Here is a 22,761-nt window from a genome sequence, read left to right on the forward strand (position 1 = left end):
GCAGCACAATTAATATGGGAAGAAACAAAATGAAAATTACTTATGAGAGGTTATTTTAACGATAATATAAATGTATCACCCTTGCAGATGTATCTGGTAGGTTAAAAAGAAGTAACATTGTCAAAAAGGAAAACCAATATATTAAGTTACAAGCCTACATGCAAAAAAAAAATGCAGCACCATAGTATACCACTGCAATAAAGACAGGAGAATTCTACACCAATGTAACATGTAGAATGATAAGTTTCAGAGATCATATTTGAATTAACTAACATATTATTAATCGAAAAATGCAGCATTAAATAGTATCATTGAGATAGAGACGGGAACATTTTACAACAATGAACATGGAGGAGGCAATGCTTCAGAGATCACACTTACATTGACTATCATGTCGTCCCAAGTCTCTTGGTAAGAAGAATCTTGCCTTAAGTCATCGAGATCACTTATGTATGCCTTCATTTTGGGAACCTAGTACTTGCCAAAAGGAAGACTATATAGAATGCTTGTAAAGAAAGACTATATAGGATACTTGTAAAGTAAGTCTATATAAAATATTTGTAATGATTAATGAAAGACTATATAAAATGCTTATAAAGAAAGACCATATAAAATTCTTGCCAAGAACAACTACATCAGATGATTGTATCAACAAATCTCAAATAAGCTGCAATAGAATATGGAAAAAGCAACATAAAAAAGTTAAAGACATTGAAACTAGCAGGCACCATAATAACATATCCAACAAAATCCCAAGAATTTCATAGTATCCACAGTTTGCATAATATCTCTGTGGTGACATGAATATAACCACTTTGAAGGTAGCTACATATATATTGCTTCTACACTTAAACCATAAGAGATGATTGCACAACACTTTAGAAACCATAGGCAAATTAATCAAGTCAGCGGTATTAAAAAAGACATGCCTGGATGTGAGCCTGGCTGCAAGGTGAACCTAAATGCAAGTTTTGCATCCTGCCTCAGTCAAGGCTCAAGGGTAACATCCTTTAAAGCTTTAGGCATCACAAATAAAGGTGCTTGAAGAGGTTAATATGGTTGATGTCCAATCATAATCCAAGCCAGCACAAGATTGTATCAAAAGATCAACCAATCTCAGATTGCAATCCAACATCAGGTTGGGTTAAACTAAAAAAGGTGGGTCAAGCTAGTGAATGTTGGGTTAAACTCAAAAAGGTGGGTCAAGCTAGTGAATCATTTGCCATGACCAGGTCACTAGGGTTCTACACAGCAGAAGCTGATGAAGCTAAAGTATAATTATCAAAAAATGATAAGAAATAATATTCTGTATTATTATGTAGCAACACCTCATAATGCCAAATGAAATTGGATTATGTTTGAATTTATTAAACCAGTTGCCTTTGGGTTTCTCAGCTTGAATTTTTGGGAAACCCCAACCCAACCGAATTTCATTCTAGTTCCTTGATGAGATCAAAGTTCCAGGAAATCCAACAAAACCTAGCACATTGCTCAGGTTGGGTAAAGCAGGTTCAGTTTGAAACCAACCCAAGTTGCAACACCATTTGAAAGGTGTGCATACCTTAGTTTCCGCTTGATGTATGGACAATTTCATCAAGATCTACATTTACTTCTTAAGTGTTCTACAAGTTGCTGGTTACTGCCATTATCCATTTCATTGCTCCTTTCATTTCTTGCCCTTCTGTTACACTATTACTACTTTAGCAATATTACTTCTGCCTTGCTTTGCTGCAGACTCAGCTTCTTATTAGTTTACATTTTTCTTCTGTTAACTCCCAAAATTCATCATTAACAAGCTATTGATCCTTGTCATGGAAACTTCTATGAATTTCCTGGATGTACATAACTGTTTTTCGTTTTCATTAAACATAATTTCCAGCTATTGTTCAATGAATACATACTTTAAGTGAACAATTAGTCATTTAAGTGTTAATCACCAACCAAAGCACAATCAAAATTGAACAACTATTCTAGACATTTAAGTGAACAATTAGTCATTTAGCCTACACACAAAAACAGATTCATACCTCATTTCATAAAGGAAATGAAAATGTCAGAAAAAGCAAGAGAGAGAGAAAACAAAGAGAAAAGCAAAAGAGGAGACATAAAAGATAGGGCTTCAAAGATAATGACTAGAGATTCAGTAAAGAGCAAAACCTCTAAAAAAATAACAGAAAAATTTGAAGAAATCTCCATGCAGACATGTTTATCCCCCACCAGAAACACCAAGATGCACTCTTAATCAAAGCCACAATATTTGAATCAAAAACCCTCAAAGTTTTGGATTCTGGTATTTACAGATCATTCAACAAAGAATGAAAAGTCCATCCCAAAAAGTTTCCATCATCAACATTAAATTCTTCATTACTTAAAATTTCTAAAATTTCACCAAGATTTTATAATGAGCAGATTCCCACAAACAAGGAATACCAAGATTATTAAATTACATTCAAAATGCAAAAGAAAATAAAAAACAAGTGTTTGTCGGTTCAAATTTAACAACAAAAAGATCATTTTCTTGCCATGTAAATAGAGGTTTGATTTGAGATTACTCCAAGTATATAATGGTAACAAACTACCAGGAATGTCAATTTATAAAAGAAAGATGACTCCAACACATTTAAAAGAGTACCTTACAAGTGTTATACCTCATCTTGCCAAAAGAAACTCAGGTTTTTGGGGAATAAAGGACCTAAGAAACATAAAACCTGCAATAAATAGGGTACCCGTAAGAAAGTTTACCGTTCATGCAATATAGCTCACTACATAGACAATACATTCTACATGCATATACACACTTCAAAAAGTTTAAAGATAAGGAACACATTTGTATTAAATACAATGTAGTTCTAATCAAATCTCTAGACAAGACTCAATGAATCAATGTACTGTTAGCATTTATCTTTCTAAACAGGATTTGTAAAAATGTTGTGGTATACCGTATCAGTTGTAAGAAAGTTTACCGTTCATGCAATATAGCTCACTACATAGACAATACATTGTACGCACATATACACACTTCAAAAAGTTTAAAGATAAAGAACACATCTGTATTAAATAAATGTAGTTCGAATCAAATCTCTAGACAAGACTCGATAAATCAATGTGCTGTTCGCATTTATCTTTCTAAACAGGATTTGTAAAAATGTCGTGGTATCAGTTGTTACTCTCGATAGATAAATTGCATATGCCTTGCAAAGTCACATAACCCTGAACTATAACATGACCCCAATGATAACTTTTCTCCAAACATAATCCCTATGATCAGCAAATGAGAAGAATAGAAAAAATAATCACTGAATATTCTGCTTTTACACAATTCTAATCTAAAAATTTGGTGTTTTTAAACAATCATCATCAGCTCATCTATCCCCTTATAGCTGTAACATCACATCCAATGCCACCTCCACCATTACCATTCTAAAGCTTACAAAAGCACCACCATGATCACTGCAATGACCTTCTGTTGATCATCCTCATCCACCAGTTTTGCCACAACTTTACTAATACCATTGCCATCATTTGTTGCTATGAACACAGACCTCACCTCTCCCCCACAGCCAACACCATCTAGCAGCAGTCTATCTCATCCACCAGTTTTGCCACAACTTCACCAATACCATTGCCATTATTTGTTGCTATAAACACAGACTTCAGTTCTCCACAGCCAACACCATCTAGCAGCTGCGTAGGCACATTGGCACAAAAGTAGATATCTATCTGTGAATTGATGGATAGGGAATGTGTCATCGTAAATATCAATAAGATGGGGAGTTTTACAATTTTAGCACACGCAGACATATCAGCTCAGAAATAGAGTTGAATTATGAACTTTTGACAAATCAAAGAACCTAACTTTTGACAGATCAAAGAACAGTGACCCTATATGACCACAAATCCCATTGATTATCATTAGAAATACAAGAATTTCCAAGATATAGAAGAGATCAGAAAAGGACCGTCAAAATTTGAGTTGCCAGCTGCTCCCTCGCAACAGGGTCATGCATAAGAACAATTAATCGAGCAAAAAGATCCTGCACAAACAAAAAAGCTTGCACAGATAAGTTATTAAATTCACAGGAAATAAATTACAATTTTAAAATACTCAGACATAAAAACCAACTTGCTTTACCTCAGGGCTAGGAATATCATTTGAATTATTAAATTCACAGGATATCATACTTGTGTGAAATGACCTGTGCCTGCACAGCTCAGTTATGCACTTGCAGACCTGCCAGAAAATCAACACGAGGAGACCACTAAATATTAGTCCAAGCACAGAAAACCTACAAACCACAAAAATGATATTACCAAATCTACTAGTATCAGTATCAAAAAATAGTGATCTGACATTATATGCCCAAGGCCCCAAGGAATCTCAGATAATTCCTTTGATCAACAAACCACGACACAAAAGCAAAGAGCTTAAACCTATGAAACTCTCCAAGTATAAAAATATATTTTTACCGTTGCAACTGCACCTGTATATTCTTTTGGTAAAAGCATCTTCAAGATGAAAGGCCAGAGTATATGCTGGAGAATATCAGTAGACAAGGGACCAACTTATCAGAAGCATAACTATAAGAGATAGCCACTAAGGAATTAGCAATAAGAGAACCTCAACAAAACTAGAACATACTAAACTAATGAGACAAACCACGAGAACAAAATGCACATCTAAGTAAAAGAAGTTTTAAATGTCACTAGTCATCTCATTACCTCCATCTCAGGAATTGTGATAGCCAATAAAAGGAGACCTTTTTCACAGATTACCCTCAGTTCTGATGGACTAACTGCACCTACCATTACCTGAAAAACTGAAGCCTGCTAAGCTTCTGTTAAATAAAAATACGCCAGCCATAATTACTCAGTACAAGCCCAGGTCTTACCTTAAGGTTCCTATTCTGAAATGACTGGAAAGGGCTGCCCCTAGAAGAGGCTTCCTTCAAAGACTTGAATATTTTTATTTCCTGGTCTGAAATAGCACAATGGCGTACAAGGTACTCCACAAAAAGCTCTGCAGGAGGCCCACTTAAGTAACAGTGCGAAGCCATGACAACAATTAACTGAAACAACAGTTGTATTTGTGTGAATATAGAAACATAGCTAAATCAAAATCCATAATCTAAAGCTTTGATATAAAAGAACTTGAAGGAGTAAAAGAGTAATAAGAGGAAATAGTGGCTTACTTCTGCAAGTGCTTTTCTAACACCTAAGCTCTGCTCATCTACCAGCAATTTGACAACTTCAACAAGTGATACTCTTTTTCCATGCCAAGCTTCCAACAACCTACATAGACAACAACCGGGGATTAAGATGGGATTGAAGCCAGATTAGAGTTTTTCTAAGAAAAGATTGAATTTCATATTAAACCCTATGTTTTTGCTATATTACAGTTTGAACCTCCACCTGCTGAAGATAACATTCCACACACTCCCTTGGTTTCCCAAAGTGAATTAGATATTTTGGTCAAAATGGAGTGCAGGATGTTGTCTGCCATAGAGGGATGTTGGAACTTGGAAGCATAAAATCACAAAAACAAATGAAATCATCTTTAAAAATGGCTAAAATTTGGAAACAAACCTGGGTAATAGATGCTTTACTGCATAGAGTGCTCCAATTGTTGACAGTTCATCTTTTGACTGACATTTCTAAAACAGAAGCACAAGAAACTTTAATCAGGAAGAGACAGAGATATTTTTTCTAATACATGATCCCAAGAATCATAATCTTATAATGTTAAGGATGCTGATTTCAGTGCGATTTAAGTGTGTCATATCTAATAGTCAATCCTAAAAGTTATTGCCATAAAATGGTTGAAGGTAACTATTTAGTTGGTATTTAGCTTTTAAATAGACAGTTAATATGAGTATATCCATGGACTGCAATTTCACCCACAACGGTTCAGTACAGGTGGCATGTACCAGTTCAACTGCAACCCAAAACCCAGAGCAAACAATTTCAAGCCAGATCAGGGTGGTATAAGGCATACCGGCTGGGACACCTAATGTACCAGGCGTATGGCAGATATTCAACCATTACCGATCAATACGATATGCCAACAGTCAAATTTGACCCAAATTTGACCGTTGGCCCACATTTGGGGGTAATATAACCCCCTCTTGGCTGCCTCCTCTCCCCCTTTATCACTGTCACTCACTCTCTTTCTCACTCTCACTTCTCACCCTCAGTCTTTTGATTTCAAATTGTGATTAGTGGAGGCTGATCGGGATAAAAGAGGCTTGGAATCTCGAGATTGGGTGGAAGTTGTCTTCAATTTAAGATATACTGTATGTCTAGCATAAACTAATTTTTTTCTGTAGGGCACAATGCTTGCAAGAATGTCGGTCTTAAATGATTCATGCAGGTCTTAAATGATTCATGCATGAAATCCCTTTTAGATCCAAATATTGTATTTCACAACTCCACCTCAAATATGTTTTTGGGTAAAAACAAAGCAGAATTTGTTCCAGTCTAAAAGATGAATCAATGAATCAATTCCAATTTAAATTACTTTGAGAAAACTATGGTTTTTTTAGTTGTGTTGAGCTCTATATCAGATGCAGTAAGGAAATTTTATTAGTTCAGTAGTCTTATTGTGATAAAGCATAATTATATTACTAGTACATCAAGGGTTCAAAAATGACTAGGATAAATTGTTCTAAAGTCTATGAAATTAACAGTGAATCTGAGAATAATTGATTGATTGCCAGATAATTTTATTATTCACAAATTGTACTATTGATACTTTGATAGTTTTCTTGTATCATGAATTTCAATGACAATTATGTTCTGGTACATATTGCTTCAAAGTTTGAAGTTCAAACTATGCATTGGCAAATAATATTTCCTCATTTAATTTGACAACCTTTGAGACAAGCTTCATATTACATTTTAAGTATGAAACTTGGAAAAGATTTTTCAGACAATGATTCTGTTATCAATTTCCAGGCTAACATGAAGCAAAATACTGAATCATATGACTCTTGTATTACTAAATCAGTAAAAAAGGTAAGGTTGATAATCTGTTTAATATCATGATGACTTTCTCAAGCACTGCAGAAACTATTGAAACCATAATGATTCTAGTTGGCCTTGAAGCTTATTATAATTAATGAATACACTCTATTCCAGAGTGGAACATGTCTATATCTAAGATAATTTCATAAGATATGTTATTCCGATTTCCAATCATTATACTCACTCGATGGGGAACTGTGTAAGGACTAAAGCTTGTATGCTTCAATGTGTCTATTTTATAATATATGTCCATTCCCAAACGTAACCAGACAAGTTACTATTTCAAATTACCAATATGTCGATGCAACTACAAAACATTGCACTTTAACAACCACTCACATTCAGAAGGAAGACACAGAGATCCTCAGGATATACAGAACCAATTACAAGAAAGCAATGCTGAATCTCATTATAAGTCTGCAAAAGAAGAATAAACTGATCAATATATCATAGTTTAACAAAATGTCTTGCGTTTAAACAAGTAGATGAATAATGCAAAGAAAAAAAGAAAGAAAATAGAAGAGCAGCAAATTGATGATTGTAGCAATGTTATGTAGCAGTACATTAATCATGGTTTGACATTTCAGTTAGGAGACCCATACCGGTCAATGACCAGACCAGTATGGGTCTGGTCAGTGCCAGCATGACAGCATGCAGTACACTGGAGGAGAGGTAGAAAGGGAGAAGAAGAGGAGGACAAAGAGGAGGAGAGGAGGAATTGACAAAGACGAGGAGGCAGAAGAGAGCAGTATCAGTCCGAGCAGCGGACAGGAGTGTTGGTGGCACTGGGCAGGCAGCACGAGCAGCAAGTGGTCTGTGACAAGTGGTGCAAAGGAGATGAGTGTGGAAGGAGATATCATGAGACAGAGAAAGCGGAGGTATTATGGTTCCTATTTATTGGAGTTAAAAAGAAAAATAAGAAAATTCATGCAATAAGCCTTGTACCGCAACTGGACACTAGAAAGGGGCAGTCCACATCTCGGTGCACTCCCAAACCAATAGATAATGGCCAGTACATACTCGTCCAAGCAAAATGGAATTCCTTGAAATTAATTTACTATCCATGAATAGCAAGAAACCATTCTCCATGAACTGATACTAGACGAATGACATGTATTTTACTCGCATAAATATGCATGTCTAAACACAAGAGTAATAATTAACATGCAATGGCACATGGCTCACTATCTTTGCCAGATTTCTTCTATAACCATTTCTGTTTTGATGGGGGCCTCTGGCCATTTAATCATATATCTAGAATCCCCTAAGTCCAATACGTTAAAATCTTCATGCAACTACCTCTTAGCTATCACATTCACAATGACAAGTTCCTTGTTAAAAAGGTTGGTTGTCCAATCCTCCTGGCTTGATCCATAAATCTTCTTATCATATATTTTCTAACTATTAGCCTGCCTTCGAGATTTGGAAGGTCATTCAATAACTTACGCTGTAAAGGACATTGGGTTTTTGGGGAACCCATTTCATTCTTTCCTTACACCATTTTGTTCGAAATGAACTTGTGAATCAGGCAAAAATTATAGGCTTTTCCAGGATGTTTGACCTAAAACTGGAAATTTGCTTAGAAAGCTTTAGGTGGTTTCCTCTTGAAGGGTTGATAACCTTAAAAAAGGAATTGCTTAGATTTCACTTTTTTCTTGCTTCATGCAAAGAGTTCTTATTGTTCTCCGAGTTATTGAAGTGTTTGATGGAAATTGAACATTAACTTCAAATGAAAAGAATAAATAAAAGGCTATCTTTATCTGTTTTGTAAAAGAAAAAAAGTCTCAAAAAGGAAAAGAAGAAAGAAAAAAAAGGAGAAGAGAAAACAGAGGAGCATCATCTATTCAAAGCAAAATTTTCTAACAAAAAAAAAGAAGAAACAGGGAGTAACTAGAAAAAAAAAAGGAAGAGCTACTCTTTAGTAGATCAATGAAGGGGCCAATGCCAGAGAACCTAAAGAATCAACCTATAGATTAAGAGATGATCACGAGGATTGCTCTTTAAACAAAGAGCAACAACTAAAGGTAGTTAGATGAAAAGGGAAAATCAAAGTGGTTAAGAAATCTAATAACAAAAACAGACACTTTCAAGTAACTTCTGGTGTTGTGGAACAAATCTTAGCCCCAAATATTAAAAGACAAATTGGTGAAATATGTAGGTAGCTAAAATAACACACAAAAATCTCGTAAAACTGTGAAAAATTTGGGAAAGCATTATCTAAGAAGTTACAAGCTTAAAAAATGAAGAAGTTTCAGATGATTTTAGCAATGACCATATGCAGTGGAGAACTATTACTTCCAATTCCTGAAAAACTTTGTATTAATCAAATTGTAAATGATGCTTTGATATGTGGTTTTCCTCTAGTAGCAGTGCACCTAAAGTTCAGAGCATCAAATCCAAAAGAAGGCAAGTGAAGAAGATGATGGCAGACCCAAGGTTATTTTTTTTCCGAAGGCTGACTTTCTTATTAAGCTGCTACCTCATCAAGACTTTTACCAAATATTTTCAAATGTAATCTAATAGTGGTACAACATTTTGAAACAAGTGGGTCCAATGCCAAAAGTCGTCTCAATAATCTCTGAGGTAGACCTATGACCAAGAAGCTTATCGTTATATGACTAATAGTGAACCTTGTGCACTAGATTACACTCTTCAGTGCTTAAAATCATTTGGTTAGAAATTTCATGAATGGTTATTCCCTTGTCCACTTTCCATCTAAATCAAAAGTTCAATCAAATGTCATCGATCCCATAAACTAATGAATGTGGCTATGATGAATGTCTTGTGCTTTTAGTATATTTGAATAATGCAGTATTAAAAGTTTAACCATCATATCATCATAATATTCCCCTCTATCATATAACATGAAATCTTACAGGTTGCGTTTCAGAAAATGGTTTGATACCTAAATGTGGAAGAGAAGCCAAAGAAACAAATACAGTGCTAAGTTGGGATTCTCATTTCTGGCATAAACAAATATTAGTCATTACTTCAAACTAAGGAAGCACCTTTAGGCCCATCGAGAAGTTCAAACGGTGATCAGTCTGGCTATTGATGCATGCTACGGGGAGAAGCGTGCACAAGATTACTGTAAGTTCCTGCAGAAAACAAATTCACATTTACGAGAAATTGAGCAAAACAAACAAAAGGATTGAAAATTCTAATGTTGCATAATGCCTTAACTACACGGATCACATATAAACCTAATACAAAATCCCATATAAACCTAAACATAAGCATCTAACTTAACAGTTAGATTTCTTTAATGAACAAAAATTGAAACTCAAATCATCAAAATATTCATCTTATTATTTTCTGATATAGACCCATGTATTGAAAATCGTTAATTAGAACTTAAGCCTTCAAACCACTCAAGAATAAACAAAGTCAAGTTTACAGTTTAAAATGCAACTACAAGAAATAAAATCTCTTGATCTGAGTAACAAAAATAATCACTCTACAACTCCTGACAGGGTCTAACTGCTTTGCAGATTCATTAGTAGAGAAAGGAAGAGTGAACTGTTTCCAAAGAAGCATTTCTAAGCACTGATAAAATTGTATGCAATGTGGGAAATATCTGGGTCCTGCAGAAGTAACAGATGCCAGAAAGATCTGGTAAGGTCTGACTAGATTCAGGTGTAGCAGATACATTAAAATCCTGAGGAGACATAGAGCAGACAGTAGCCAAGATGATTTACAACCAAAATATAACATCAGATATGAGGATGATAAGGCTTAGAAAGAGTGTCAGAGAGTTGCTTCCAAAAAACAAGTACAGAGTGGATGGTAGCCAAGATGGTACGGTAGTATAGTACTTTGTCAGACATGGAGTATAGTACTTTGTTGGACATGGAGACACATATTTGAAAACAAGCTGGGAGCAGGTATAAAATCACCTAAAAGCAAAGATAAATTAACTAGGATCACCATGTGCTTCAACCATACTAGAAGAACATAGATCTTCAAAGCAAGCAATCTCTTGAGGATGCAATTGATATCATTTCAAAATAAAGCATTAACCACTAAAATCAACCAGCAAACCAGTCTATTGAGTTTTTCTTACACAATGTCAGCCTCATCTAATTAACTGACAATGGCTCTATAGAATTTAGTTTCCTTACTTTTTTGCTTCTCAAGGTGAAGATAGGCCAAGGTTATCAATTTATTTACTATGACAAATGTAAGAAAAACAAGATGAGATACAGTAAAAAAAGAGAGAAGAAAGAACGAAAGAAAAGAGAGACAGATACACAGCAAGAAGTTTTCTCTGGAAAAAAAGAGCCAGAGATTAATGTTGTGCTATTAGGCTCACATGGTCATGGAAAACAATAATAATGCTAACTAAAAGTGCACCTTAATTACAGCAAGCAAGCCCTAGGATGTTTCTTCTGGACACTGAAATGGTGTTCCTCGGGCTTGTATCAATGCACATGCATATTATATCAACTGCTTAAACTTCAAACCATGCAATGGATTTTGGCCTTCAACCTTGGACCTCAAGAAAGAATCTGCCCATATCTAGCCTATAAATGGTCAGCCACATTCTTGGTCAAAACTAGGGACTAATTTTTCAAATGGTCTGGAGAGAATAATGATAAGAACAGGCCCAAGCTTGGCCCAGTTCTTCTAATCAGCAATTTTTAGCCCTACACAACCATTTCCAGGCATACGCGGTGACCTATAATGAAGAAAAAGCACTCATGTAGGAACAAGCAAAAGTTCGGGGAAAAAGCTTAGAGATCCAGAGCCTGACAAAACGTTTTTTCATTGGCCATTCAAAGGTTGATTGTCCCTTATCACATAAGTTGATCCCCTCAAGCACCAAGCAATCAAGAATTAAGTAAATGTATGTGCACCCTCAGCCCCATGCTTGGCTTGCCAGGCATACATGAATAGAAAATCAAAGTTATAAGGAAGAAATTTTGAAGTTTTTCCGATTAGGAACTTTAATCATTGATCTAGAGCTTGATTGCCACTAATCACCAATTAGAAACTTTAATCACAAGAGTATGAGAAAAAGTGGGAATGAGAGAGTGCACTAAAGTTAGTGAGAGTGAGTGAAAAATGGGGGAGGGAGGGAAATTGAAAGCCCCAAAAGAGACCCCAACCTTCAATTTGACCATTAGGGCTAGATTTGACCAGTTTTGGGTTGGTACCAATCGAAATCCAATGTGTTTTGATCATATCAAACAGGTTGATAAGGGTCGAACTTCAATCATATCGATCGATACACCACCCATATCGACTGATACTAGATCAGTTTTCCATGTACCGCCTGAAATGGTTAGGTAACAATCAAGTTTGAATGTATCATATGGGTCGGTAATGGTCAAGTTTCCACGTACTGCCTGAAATGGTTAGGTCACAGTCTTTGAATGTATCATACGGGTCGGTAATGGTCAAGTTTCAATTATATCAACCCATACACCACCCTACTGACTGATACCATGCCAATTTTCTATGTACCACCCGAAACCGATACATACAACTCATTTCATACCATTTCAGGTCGTACGTCAAGCCTTGGCCATACCTATCTTGAACTTAGTCAGCAATCAATAAAACCTATTCAACCAAAGGAAAGGGCTCGCCATTATTGGGCTTTATTTTACAATTGAAAGCCTCGTATAGCAGGTGCTAACTCCAATCTTAACCCAGACATCATGCTCGTTGACCAAGAAAGAATGTTTGGAGGATCTTCCATCCAAGACAACGATCCCAAGCCCAACAAAAAAAAAAAAGTGGCCAATCCATCTGTGATTCAACACTACAAAATATATTCCAGCTCAAGATGGAAAAGGCAAGGATCAAGAGTAATAACCCTGAGCAAGCCTTGTATAAGATAGTATAATTCTTGATTCCTTTCCATTTATTGTGATTTTAAAACTATTCCATTTGCCATTATTTATACTTTCTAGTAGCTAAAGAGTCATGAGAGTCCTAATTTTAGTCTAACTAATGTTCAAGAGCCCTATTAGGAACATTGCATGGACTATGAGTTAGAAAGGTTGTTTCACTATTAAAAGACACATTTGAAGTGTTATAATCATTGTTGAGTGATAATTTTTTCCATAATTGAAAAAAAGAACATTTGATCTTAATTCTCAAGGCATAATTGTTTTTTATTTCCAGTATTAGCATGATTCCTTTAATCTCAGTTGATCCCAAGTCTCTGGAAGTTTTCACCCTTGGAATAGAAAATCAAGGGGCCAGTTTCTAACAATATATAAAAAGCAAAAAAGAACCAAAACATAATCATCAAGTTATTCTGCAAAGTTATATACTACATGGTATGCAATTTCGAATGGTACCGCCCGGTACGGACGGTACATACCGGTCCGACGGTATACCGGTATGTAGACCGCTCGCTGCCGGACGGAACGTGCTACAGTGCTATAGTAGAGAGAGAAATATTTAAAATTAGGTGTACCACTCAGTATGCCCTGGTGTACCGCTCGATACACAGTACCGTACCATACCGAGCTAACCTCGAAACACCAGTACGGTACGATATTGCATACCTTGATATACTATATATCTTTACTGATACAAGATCATATCATAAATGCACGATCAATCCTTCATAAAAATAGGAATAACAAAATCTACCTCAAAATCAAGTAGGGGAGGACCACTCTCTGATAGCAAACAGGCAGTAAGAAGATTATGCAGACTCTGTGTAGCAAGAAAAGCGATCTCTTGATCTTTCTTGTATCTGACACAGGTAAAACAACAAGCATATAACCACGTCTCATGTTTTACACTCATCTTTGGAAAAATAAATCAATAAAAGATTGTTGTCATCTTAATACACACAAGTCCAAAATCGTTGGGATTAGCCTGGGCAATCCTGCCTTCAACTGGGAACGGGTAATAAGTCCAACCATCTGTCCTAAAGCATCTACTGCAGAAAGTCGTACCTGTACCAACAGATATTATAGGGATATAATATACATGCTATGAGGTAAGATAAATTGATATCTTACCCAAAAGAAGAGGGTACACACATTGAACTTGTACAAGTATGCGTCTCTTTGGAGTTTCCACCTTATGACTATTCATTTAAATTTAAGGGAGTATTTAGAATTTAGATATCATCATTAAATACCTTTAGGTCTCGTGAACCTGCCCAAACTCTCAACAATAACTCAAAAACAGAGTTCATGAATGACCTGAAGTATATTTTAGTGTCAGGCTGATGAATAGCTGATGAGTACATCCAATAATCCATAACACATGAACAGAAAGATATCAGAAGCTTACATCACATCACTATCAAGAAGCGGATCTGAAGGGAAATCTCCAATATACTGCCAAGCAGCCTGACACCAGCATTTAAATGCTGGATAAATGTTTGTCAGTTATGTCAAGATGGTCATATAAAAGCCCTAAAAAAATGTTTAACAAACAAATACCATTTGCAAAAACTGGCCGTTGAGTGTCCCGCACACTTCCAAGAATAGGTAACACACGTAAAAGGACATCTTTCAAATGTGGGGTGAATTTCAAGGCTTGGGGAACAGTACACAATGTTAGCTAAAAGTGTGTAGATACCATCCAATAAATTCAGTTAAAGAAAAAAGAGAGAGGGGGGGTGGGGGGGGATTCTACACCTTCAGCAGATGCAAAATCTGCTAGTATCTGCACCATGGACTGTAAAGCTGAATTAGGTCCGGATAAATGGAGAAAAACTTCTTCCATCATCTAGAACATGAGTTTAGCTCAAATCAGATAGTTGATATCAGAAAATGATAAAAAAATGGGAATAAATGAAGAGCCAAATAGTACCATCAAATATTAGTATCAAAAAGGATAAAGCAAAGTCTAAAGATGGTTACATTCAAACTATTTGAAAAAGAACAAAGACAAACAAGAAACTAGAGTTCCAACAAGAACAACATATTACACGGCTATATTCAACTTGCGCTAAGTTTAGACCACAAAACCACAAATGAGGTCTTACTATGGGAACCAAAAATGACAATAACCCAAAAAAAACAGTTCATAACAACAAGGATTAGCAAGCACATGTAGCCCTGCAATGTTTAAAATTTGAATTTCACCCGGCAAAACTTGTATTCCCATATATGGATTGCCATCTCGTACTGACCATGTGTATCATTCTGATGTACCAACCAATACCAATGTACCAAATGGTATACTGATACATATCAAAGACTCAAAGTGGAAGAAGAAGGAGAAGGGGAGATGGTGGAGGTAGAGGAGGAAGAATAAGATGGAAGAAGAGGAGGCCACGGAGGTGGAAGAGGCGAGAAGATGATGGAAGAAGAGGAGGAGGAAGAGGAAAAGGAAGAGGAGCAAGAGGAAGAGGAGAACAGGAGGAAGCATATCCAATAATGACAGCAGACAACGAGTGGCAGCAGGCAGCTCAGCGTGTATAGCAAAAAGGGCTCACAAACGCAAGCTGTAAACCATATGAGTTAAATAGGTTTTTTTTTTTATTAATAGGCCAGACCGGACCCGCCGAAATGGGAGTGGTCCGCATACAGGTTCACGCCCAGACTGGTACATGCTGCCCCTTGCGTTCCGTCTGAACGAAACCACAGCCCTGATTCCCATAAAACCTTTTTAAAAAGATAAACATTCTTAGGAAGTTGTAATCTTAATCATACACCACTTCAAGTATATTGTAAATTATTTATTTTGATTCAACAACAACAATAAAGCTGTAAATGTCCCAACAAATTTTTCATTTTGATTATGTCTGTTCAAAAGAACATATATGGGAGTTTATCCTAGTGGTATATCCACAAGATCAATATACAGGAGCGCATTTTCAGTATGTATAAACAACTATTTCTCAATCAATATAACAAAGCATTGTCATGCATATGCATCCACTCCAATCAAATAAAGGTTAATCTTTCGGTCTAACACCAGTCAAAACAGTACAGTTCCAGTACAGCTCAGGACTAACCTAAAACTGTTATAGAAATATTTTGATGTTCTATAGTTACAAATCAAGGTATTCTAATAGAAGAGAAAAGTTAAGAGAGTGGCAAATTTCCTAGGCTGTTTTATGTTGAACAGCACAAAAAATGCTGTTTATCAAGGTATTTTAGTGTCTAACTTGGAAAACAGAATTTTAGGACTTATTAATAGTTACCAATGTTAAAGGTTTCCAAAAATCTTTCCACCAATCAACTACAAGATCAAGACAGAACAGTTACTATAAAATACTCAAGCTCATCAAAAAAATCTTACCAAGTCAGGGGCATGATATCCAATTGAAACAAGTAGACCAGCTGCTGCCCTTTGCCAGTCAGCATTAAGTTCCTAGCAGTACATAAGATAAGCCATATGAATATCACATAATATAAGTTAACTAATCATTACAAACAAAATGAAAAAACAAAGTAGAGCAACATCAACTTTCTTCTTCAATTTCTATTTTCATCCATGTATCAGAAAAGATTATTCACTGTTTTATTGTGCACACAGAAAAAGAATAGAATATTGTTCTGAGATTCTCAGGACCCTTGAGAGTTTGAGATCTACTGTTAGATTGTTTGCTTCAGTGGCAGTTAATATTTCTAAAAAGAATATTTCCTTTTCTTTGATGTGTTAGCGTGTGACACCCAAATTTAGTCCCACATTAGATGTGGGAGGAAATTTGAGTTGGTTTATAGAGTTAGATGGGTCTACTACTGCTAACTTAAGCTTAAGAATTTTAAGCTATGGTTCAGTTCTATCAAGTTAGCAACTGTTATTCTATCGGCTCACGACTTGGAGCTTCTCTATCACCCGAAAGAGTGAAAATAGATCTCTCTTTATTCCACTTTCTCTTATTATGTAACCTTCACGGTGAAAGTCAACAGGCAGTCTGTCTTTGCCAAGAGAAGGTCCACAATACTTTTCTAAATACATATAATTGATCTCATGTTGGTTGCTCCTCTATGACAGAGCGACTGTGGTTTAAGACAATGAAATAACTCCCCTGCTTCCTCCCTAAACATCGCACTGGTGGAAGCCTCATGCAATAAGCAGTCCTCTTAAAGCCTCACTAGGATTTTGTCTCAAAAGTTCAATATTGATTAAAAATTAAGATGATCACCATAGATAAATCCTGTAATTTCATTCTAGTCCAATGTATTTAATAAAAGGCCAAAAGGGCCCTCTCATGTTCTATATCACCCAGACCATTAAGCTATTAAAGTTCACAAACTTCTCACTACTACAATCATTAAGCCTTCATTTATCACGGAATACAGGTCTTCTAAGATCCAATGAGTAGCACATTTTCTATGACACACACTCCTTCAAAAGGGCTAGTAATTATCTGTTTTTGGTTAAAGAATTGAAGAAGTAGCTGCTTTTTCCCAACCTCATTAGTTTTCCTACTCTTTTCTTTCTCTGGTCTCCATCCTGATCCATTTCCTTCATCAATATGTTGTTCATATTGCTACTTTGCTCAGTATCACAAACAAGGTTTTATATACCCCTAAAATATCAGTTTATATGCCAGTATGTATCATCTGGTGTAGTTGAAAAAAATGAAATAAAACAAAATATTGAAATGTATCGGTACTGGTTCAATCAGTATTTGAATCATTGATCACCAACTTATCTAAAACCATTAAAAGTCAACAAGATATTTCAATCTAGAACCTATTCAACCAATCACAATTGTAAAACATCTTTAAGGATAGCAAGCAATGCCTCATTTTCTTGTCAGAGGTTACAGATGAATTCGATTTAAGTTCCAGTAATCATGTAGCTATAAGACTTAAGAAATACACTCTCAACATAGAGGGCCGTTGGCCCGTTAGAACCATGTGCTTGAGGATCAGCACAAAGTGGACCGTAGTCCGAGAAGGAACAAGTAGAGAGAAATGAAATTTACTTAACCATCTACATAAACCTTCTAATTGAATCCGGAGAAGGTAGGGTTAATATTATTATTGCATTAGTTTATTGGTTTTGACTTCTGTTTTGAGGCTTTAGGTCTTGTTCTCTTAATTCATATTAAAAAGTATCAAATTTACAGACACCATTTGATTTAACAACAAAAGTATATTTATATTACCAGCATTTGATGTGATTTACAATAAAAACATATTAAAAAGTCACTACTCACAAACCTAAGGTATCACAAAGTCAAGGAAACAAATATTCTAGAAGAAATGATATGGTAAAGTCCATATCTAACATGAAGAAGTAAAAACATAAAATCAATTAAATCAAAATTACGAACAAATCTTTATCCAATGTACATTCAAGGTATTCATACCTTAGAGGTTATAATCTCTGAAGTGGCTATCTTTGCAAGCTTAGCCATATATGTAGAGTCGACATCCTTCGGGTCCATAGCCCGAACTGCCCCCGCCATAACAAGGAACACTCCAGCCATGTTACCAAAACGCTGAGCAACAGACCGATCCCAATCAAACCAATTCAAGATACACGATCAAGAATCAAAGAAAACAGACACAGATTCTTGAATTGATTAAATTCACGGGAATTACATACCCGACGCCCTCCTTTGGATATTGAGACACAGCAATCAATGACCAAAAGGGGATTCCTGCGAAGAAAAGCCCTTCAAGATTCTGAAGCAAGAAGCAGGAGGAAAAGATCTCAGGGAAGGAACAAGAACAAAATATAGGGTAATTACAGCGGCGCGATTTCTCTAAGAGCAGCCAGAGATGATTCCCTCACGACAAGCGATTCGTCGACCAAAGACGACACCAGCACCTGCACGGCCTCTGCGAGGAAGAAATGGAGAAAACGGAATGAAGCCTCAAGAAAAAGAGAGAAGAAGGGTTGGAATTGGGGGGACAAAGGTTAACCTAGGGCGGGCAGAGAACCGGAGGAGGATGCCATGGCCGACGAAGCGAAGGAGACGAACAATAGGCAACAGAAACCCAACTACGAAAATAATCAGGGGGCGGTGACAGCACAACCGAAGGAGAGTGTGGGGTCGGGCCTCGGCAGCGCAATTTACGTTTTCCCTTATAAAATAAAATAGGGAGATGGGAGTCCGTAGGTATGGACTCCACGTGGGCTGTGCACCAACAAATCTCAAACGTCGCTTAGTTCCCTTGCGACCTATCTCAACCGTTCGCGCACATTGATCTCCTCACACCGACGTTTGGGCCTCTCCGGCTTCGCTCTCATGATACGAAGAGCAACCGTACATCCCTGCCCGCACTCACCAACCTATGAAGCCCTCCTCCGTGCGGGACGCCGCGTTCGCCCTCTTCAACAGGTCCATGCCCGCATCGTCGTCGCCGGCCACCACCGCACACGCTCCTTCCTAACCAAGCTTCTTACTCTCATCCTCTGCTCCTCCTCCTCCGCCAGCTGTTCCACCGCCGCCTATGCCCGCACCCTCTTCCTCTCCATCCCCGAGCCGGACACCTTTCTCTTTAACTCCCTCATCACCGCAGCCGCCAAATACGGCCGCCCAGCCGACGCCATCGTTCACTACCGCCGCATGTCCGCCGCCTGCTTGGAGCCCTCCAATTACACCTTCACCTCCGTCGTCAAAGCCTGCGCCGATCTCTCCGCATCGCGAACCGGCCGAGTTGTCCATTCGCGAGTCATCTCTAATGGGTTTGATTCCGATGTATTCGTTCAGACCGCATTGGTGGTGTTCTATGGAAAAACGGGCGATTTGCACCACGCGAGGAAGCTGTTCGACAGAATTCCCAATCGGACGGTCGTTGCTTGGAATGCAATGATTGCTGGGTATGAGCAGAATGGTCTTGCTGAGGAAGCTGTTGCGATATTCCAATTGATGCAGGTGGCCGGCAAGGAACCGGATTCAGCCACTCTGGTCAGCTTGTTGTCGGCATGCTCCCAGTTGGGTGCCTTGAGTTTGGGTCAGTGGGTGAATGACTATTTAGTCAACAAAGGTCTAGAGCTCAATGTGGTTCTTGGCACTGCACTGATAAACATGTATGCTCGATGTGGTCATTTAGAAAAGGCTCGCAAGATCTTCAATGGCCTCCAGGAGCGAAATGTGGTTGCTTGGACTGCAATGATATCAGGATATGGGATGCATGGTCACGGGCATCAAGCAATTAAGCTCTTCCAACAAATGAAGTCAAGTGGACTGTCACCTAATGATGTCACGTTTGTTGCGGTTCTATCTGCATGTGCACATGCGGGACTTGTTAGCGAGGGCCAAGAGACCTTTGCATCAATGAGGCGAGACTATGGGCTGGTTCCTCGTGTCGAGCATCAAGTTTGTGTGGTAGACATGCTTGGGAGAGCTGGACTTTTGGATGAAGCAATGCTGTTCATAAGGGAAGAGACGAGGGGGCTGCCAGGGCCGGAAGTATTGACAGCGATGCTTGGGGCCTGCAAAATGCACAAGAATTTCAGTCTTGGTGTGGAGGTGGCAGAACACCTTCTTGCCATTGAACCTGGGAATCCTGCTCACTATGTGCTGCTCTCCAACATTTTTGCATTGGCTGGCAGGATGGATCGAGTGGAGAAGATTAGAAACGTAATGATCCACAGGCATTTGAAAAAGCAAATTGGGTATAGCTTGATAGAGATCAATCAAACAGCCCATGTATTCCGCATGGGGGATACATCTCACCAACAGACTATGGAAATTTACAAATACTTGGAAGAATTGATCAACAAGATTAAGGAAGCAGGTTATGTGCCTGAAACCAGTGCAGCATTGCATGAATTGGAAGAAGAGGAAAGGGAATTTGCACTTAGATTCCACAGTGAGAAACTCGCAGTGGCATTTGGGCTCATGAATACTTCCAAGAACTCACTCATTAGGATTGTTAAGAACCTACGGATGTGTAACGATTGCCATTTGGCTTTCAATTTCATATCACTTGTTTCAGGAAGAGAGATAATTGTTAGAGATAAGCATCGATTCCACCATTTTAAACAGGGCTTATGTTCTTGTCAAAATTATTGGTAGTGAAACACTTTATTGTTTGTTATATTAACATGGCAATCTTGATATGTCATTTTTTAGTAAAGTTGAACCTAAGATGTTAGTCATTGCTTGATTGAGGAGATTGATGAACTTTGGCTTACCTGATCAGGTAATCTGCAATTTGGAAACCAAAATTGTAGGTCACTGATTCTACAGTGTATCGAGTAGAACACTCAATTCTCACATTGTTATTATCTTTCAGACTTTGTTTTCACAATTACATCACTCGGTTTTCATTGTAGCAACTCAAAGATATCAAAATATTAGTATGTTTCTTGAAGAAGCAGCTTTGATTACAATGTATACCAAGACATTAATTCACTGAAACATTTTGTAAAATTATTCTTGGTCATATTTTATCGAAGCCTCGTGTTCTCAGCTTGTCACAAGGAAGCAGCTGCTAGTACTCTACCAACATTGAGGTTCATGATTACGATATTATCATAGATAAAAGACCATTTTTTTCATCTTTATATTCCAAGGCTCTTTCTTTACATATTTAATATAATTTTATAATACTTTATATCAAGGATTGAAATACCGTATCGTATCGGTGTTTCGAGCTTGGTTCGGTATGATACGATACCGTATACCATACCGTACCGAGGCCATCAACATCATTGAGTCTTGCCCTTTCCTTATAACATATAAATCAAAATTTTCTTCTAATAACTTCTATTGTTTCACAACCAGTCTAGTAATAAAACTTATAGATTTTCTACTAAGTGTATCAGTTACAACATTGGCTTTACCCGGGTGATAACAGATGGTACAATCATAATCTTTTAGAAATTCTATCTATCTCTATTGCCTCATGTTTAACTTTTTTTGAGTAAAAATATATTTTAAACTCTTGTGATCAATAAAGACTTTAAATGTCGATACAAGTAATGTCTTCAAATCTTTAGAGCAAAAATAATTACTGCCAATTCCAAATCATGAGTTGGATAATTCAATTCATAACTCTTTAGTTGTCTAGAAGCATAAGCAATCGCTTTCCTCTTTTTGCATCGAAACACATTCAATGCCCTTTCTTTAAGCATCGGTATAAACTACAAATCCTTCGTTATCACTTAGAATAGTGAGAGGTACTATTCAAATCAAAAGGTATTACTAAAAATTCATAGTGTCCATATTAGGTTCTAAAAGTTGTTTGTGGGATATCTTCCTTCTTAATCTTTAATTGATAGTAACTTGACCTCAATTCAATCTTGGAGAATACTTGTGCATCTTGCAAATGATTCAACAAATCATTAATTCTAGGGAGGGGATACTTCTTTTTTTTTTTATCACCTGATTTAATTATATGTAATCAATACTAGCGTGATAGGAAGATAGTCAATCCATATCAAGTATAATATTTGGCAGTATGCCAGGGTGTACCGACCGATACACCTAATTTAGGTGTAAAATCCTCCAAAAATATCTAAAAATAAAAAAATAGGATAAGATTTTTAAGTTAGAAATAAATATAGTAATAGTATAAGCTTAGCAAAATCAATGTAAATTACGTAAGAATAGTATCACATATCTTTTTTGAGCTTTGAGGAATAGTCTTGTATAAGGTTCGTATTTCAGTCTGTTACAAATTATCCTTATATAAATATTGAAATATCTACAAAAAAATTATTTGAATTATTAAACTATTTTATTATAATATAAATTCTAAAATTTAAATGAATTAAATAATTACATATGTAGATATACTTGATTGTTGATTCTACCACCAAAATGAACGACGGGCCTCTACGGGTGGTGGATCAGGGTCCTCGATCCTATAGATCTACATATCAATATGATATGTTTGTTGG

At 36.8% G+C, this 22,761-nt stretch overlaps 2 protein-coding genes across 3 annotated transcripts in view; one reads left to right on the forward strand and one right to left on the reverse strand.

Annotated features, from left to right (window-relative positions):
* LOC135636577 (protein SHOOT GRAVITROPISM 6-like) overlaps nucleotides 1-18,970 on the reverse strand; it is a 47,589-nt gene extending 28,619 nt beyond the window's left edge. Inside the window, exons 1-22 of one of the 2 annotated variants that reach the window (XM_065148369.1) lie at nucleotides 18,831-18,970; nucleotides 18,656-18,746; nucleotides 18,511-18,565; nucleotides 18,272-18,403; nucleotides 16,246-16,317; nucleotides 14,634-14,724; nucleotides 14,436-14,531; nucleotides 14,284-14,362; nucleotides 14,129-14,192; nucleotides 13,837-13,940; nucleotides 13,630-13,735; nucleotides 10,029-10,118; nucleotides 7,360-7,437; nucleotides 5,584-5,651; nucleotides 5,190-5,289; nucleotides 4,890-5,066; nucleotides 4,720-4,809; nucleotides 4,468-4,533; nucleotides 4,133-4,231; nucleotides 3,960-4,034; nucleotides 2,649-2,708; nucleotides 382-471 (exon numbers count right to left, since the gene is read on the reverse strand). In XM_065148369.1, coding sequence (XP_065004441.1) covers nucleotides 382-471; nucleotides 2,649-2,708; nucleotides 3,960-4,034; nucleotides 4,133-4,231; nucleotides 4,468-4,533; nucleotides 4,720-4,809; nucleotides 4,890-5,066; nucleotides 5,190-5,289; nucleotides 5,584-5,651; nucleotides 7,360-7,437; nucleotides 10,029-10,118; nucleotides 13,630-13,735; nucleotides 13,837-13,940; nucleotides 14,129-14,192; nucleotides 14,284-14,362; nucleotides 14,436-14,531; nucleotides 14,634-14,724; nucleotides 16,246-16,317; nucleotides 18,272-18,403; nucleotides 18,511-18,565; nucleotides 18,656-18,746; nucleotides 18,831-18,864 — 1,917 coding nt within the window. In that variant the 5' untranslated portion in view covers nucleotides 18,865-18,970. Of the gene's footprint in view, nucleotides 1-381; nucleotides 472-2,648; nucleotides 2,709-3,959; nucleotides 4,035-4,132; nucleotides 4,232-4,467; nucleotides 4,534-4,719; nucleotides 4,825-4,889; nucleotides 5,067-5,189; nucleotides 5,290-5,583; nucleotides 5,652-7,359; nucleotides 7,438-10,028; nucleotides 10,119-13,629; nucleotides 13,736-13,836; nucleotides 13,941-14,128; nucleotides 14,193-14,283; nucleotides 14,363-14,435; nucleotides 14,532-14,633; nucleotides 14,725-16,245; nucleotides 16,318-18,271; nucleotides 18,404-18,510; nucleotides 18,566-18,655; nucleotides 18,747-18,830 lie in introns of both variants that reach the window. The other variant, XM_065148368.1, reaches the window with a different exon arrangement.
* Nucleotides 18,971-19,122: 152 nt separating this feature from the next.
* On the forward strand, nucleotides 19,123-20,981 carry LOC135636034 (pentatricopeptide repeat-containing protein At2g33760-like). Its single transcript, XM_065147564.1, has one exon. It carries the CDS (start codon nucleotides 19,157-19,159, stop codon nucleotides 20,930-20,932), a length of 1,776 nt encoding a protein of 591 aa, XP_065003636.1. The 5' UTR covers nucleotides 19,123-19,156; the 3' UTR covers nucleotides 20,933-20,981.
* The last annotated feature ends 1,780 nt before the right edge of the window (nucleotides 20,982-22,761 follow it).

Source organism: Musa acuminata, chromosome BXJ3-4 (assembly GCF_036884655.1).
Source record: "Musa acuminata AAA Group cultivar baxijiao chromosome BXJ3-4, Cavendish_Baxijiao_AAA, whole genome shotgun sequence".
Lineage (NCBI taxonomy): Eukaryota > Viridiplantae > Streptophyta > Magnoliopsida > Zingiberales > Musaceae > Musa > Musa acuminata.

Bases quoted from the DNA above. Each gene is read 5' to 3' on its own strand.
- LOC135636034 (XM_065147564.1), top strand. From the start codon at position 19,157: ATGATACGAAGAGCAACCGTACATCCCTGCCCGCACTCACCAACCTAT.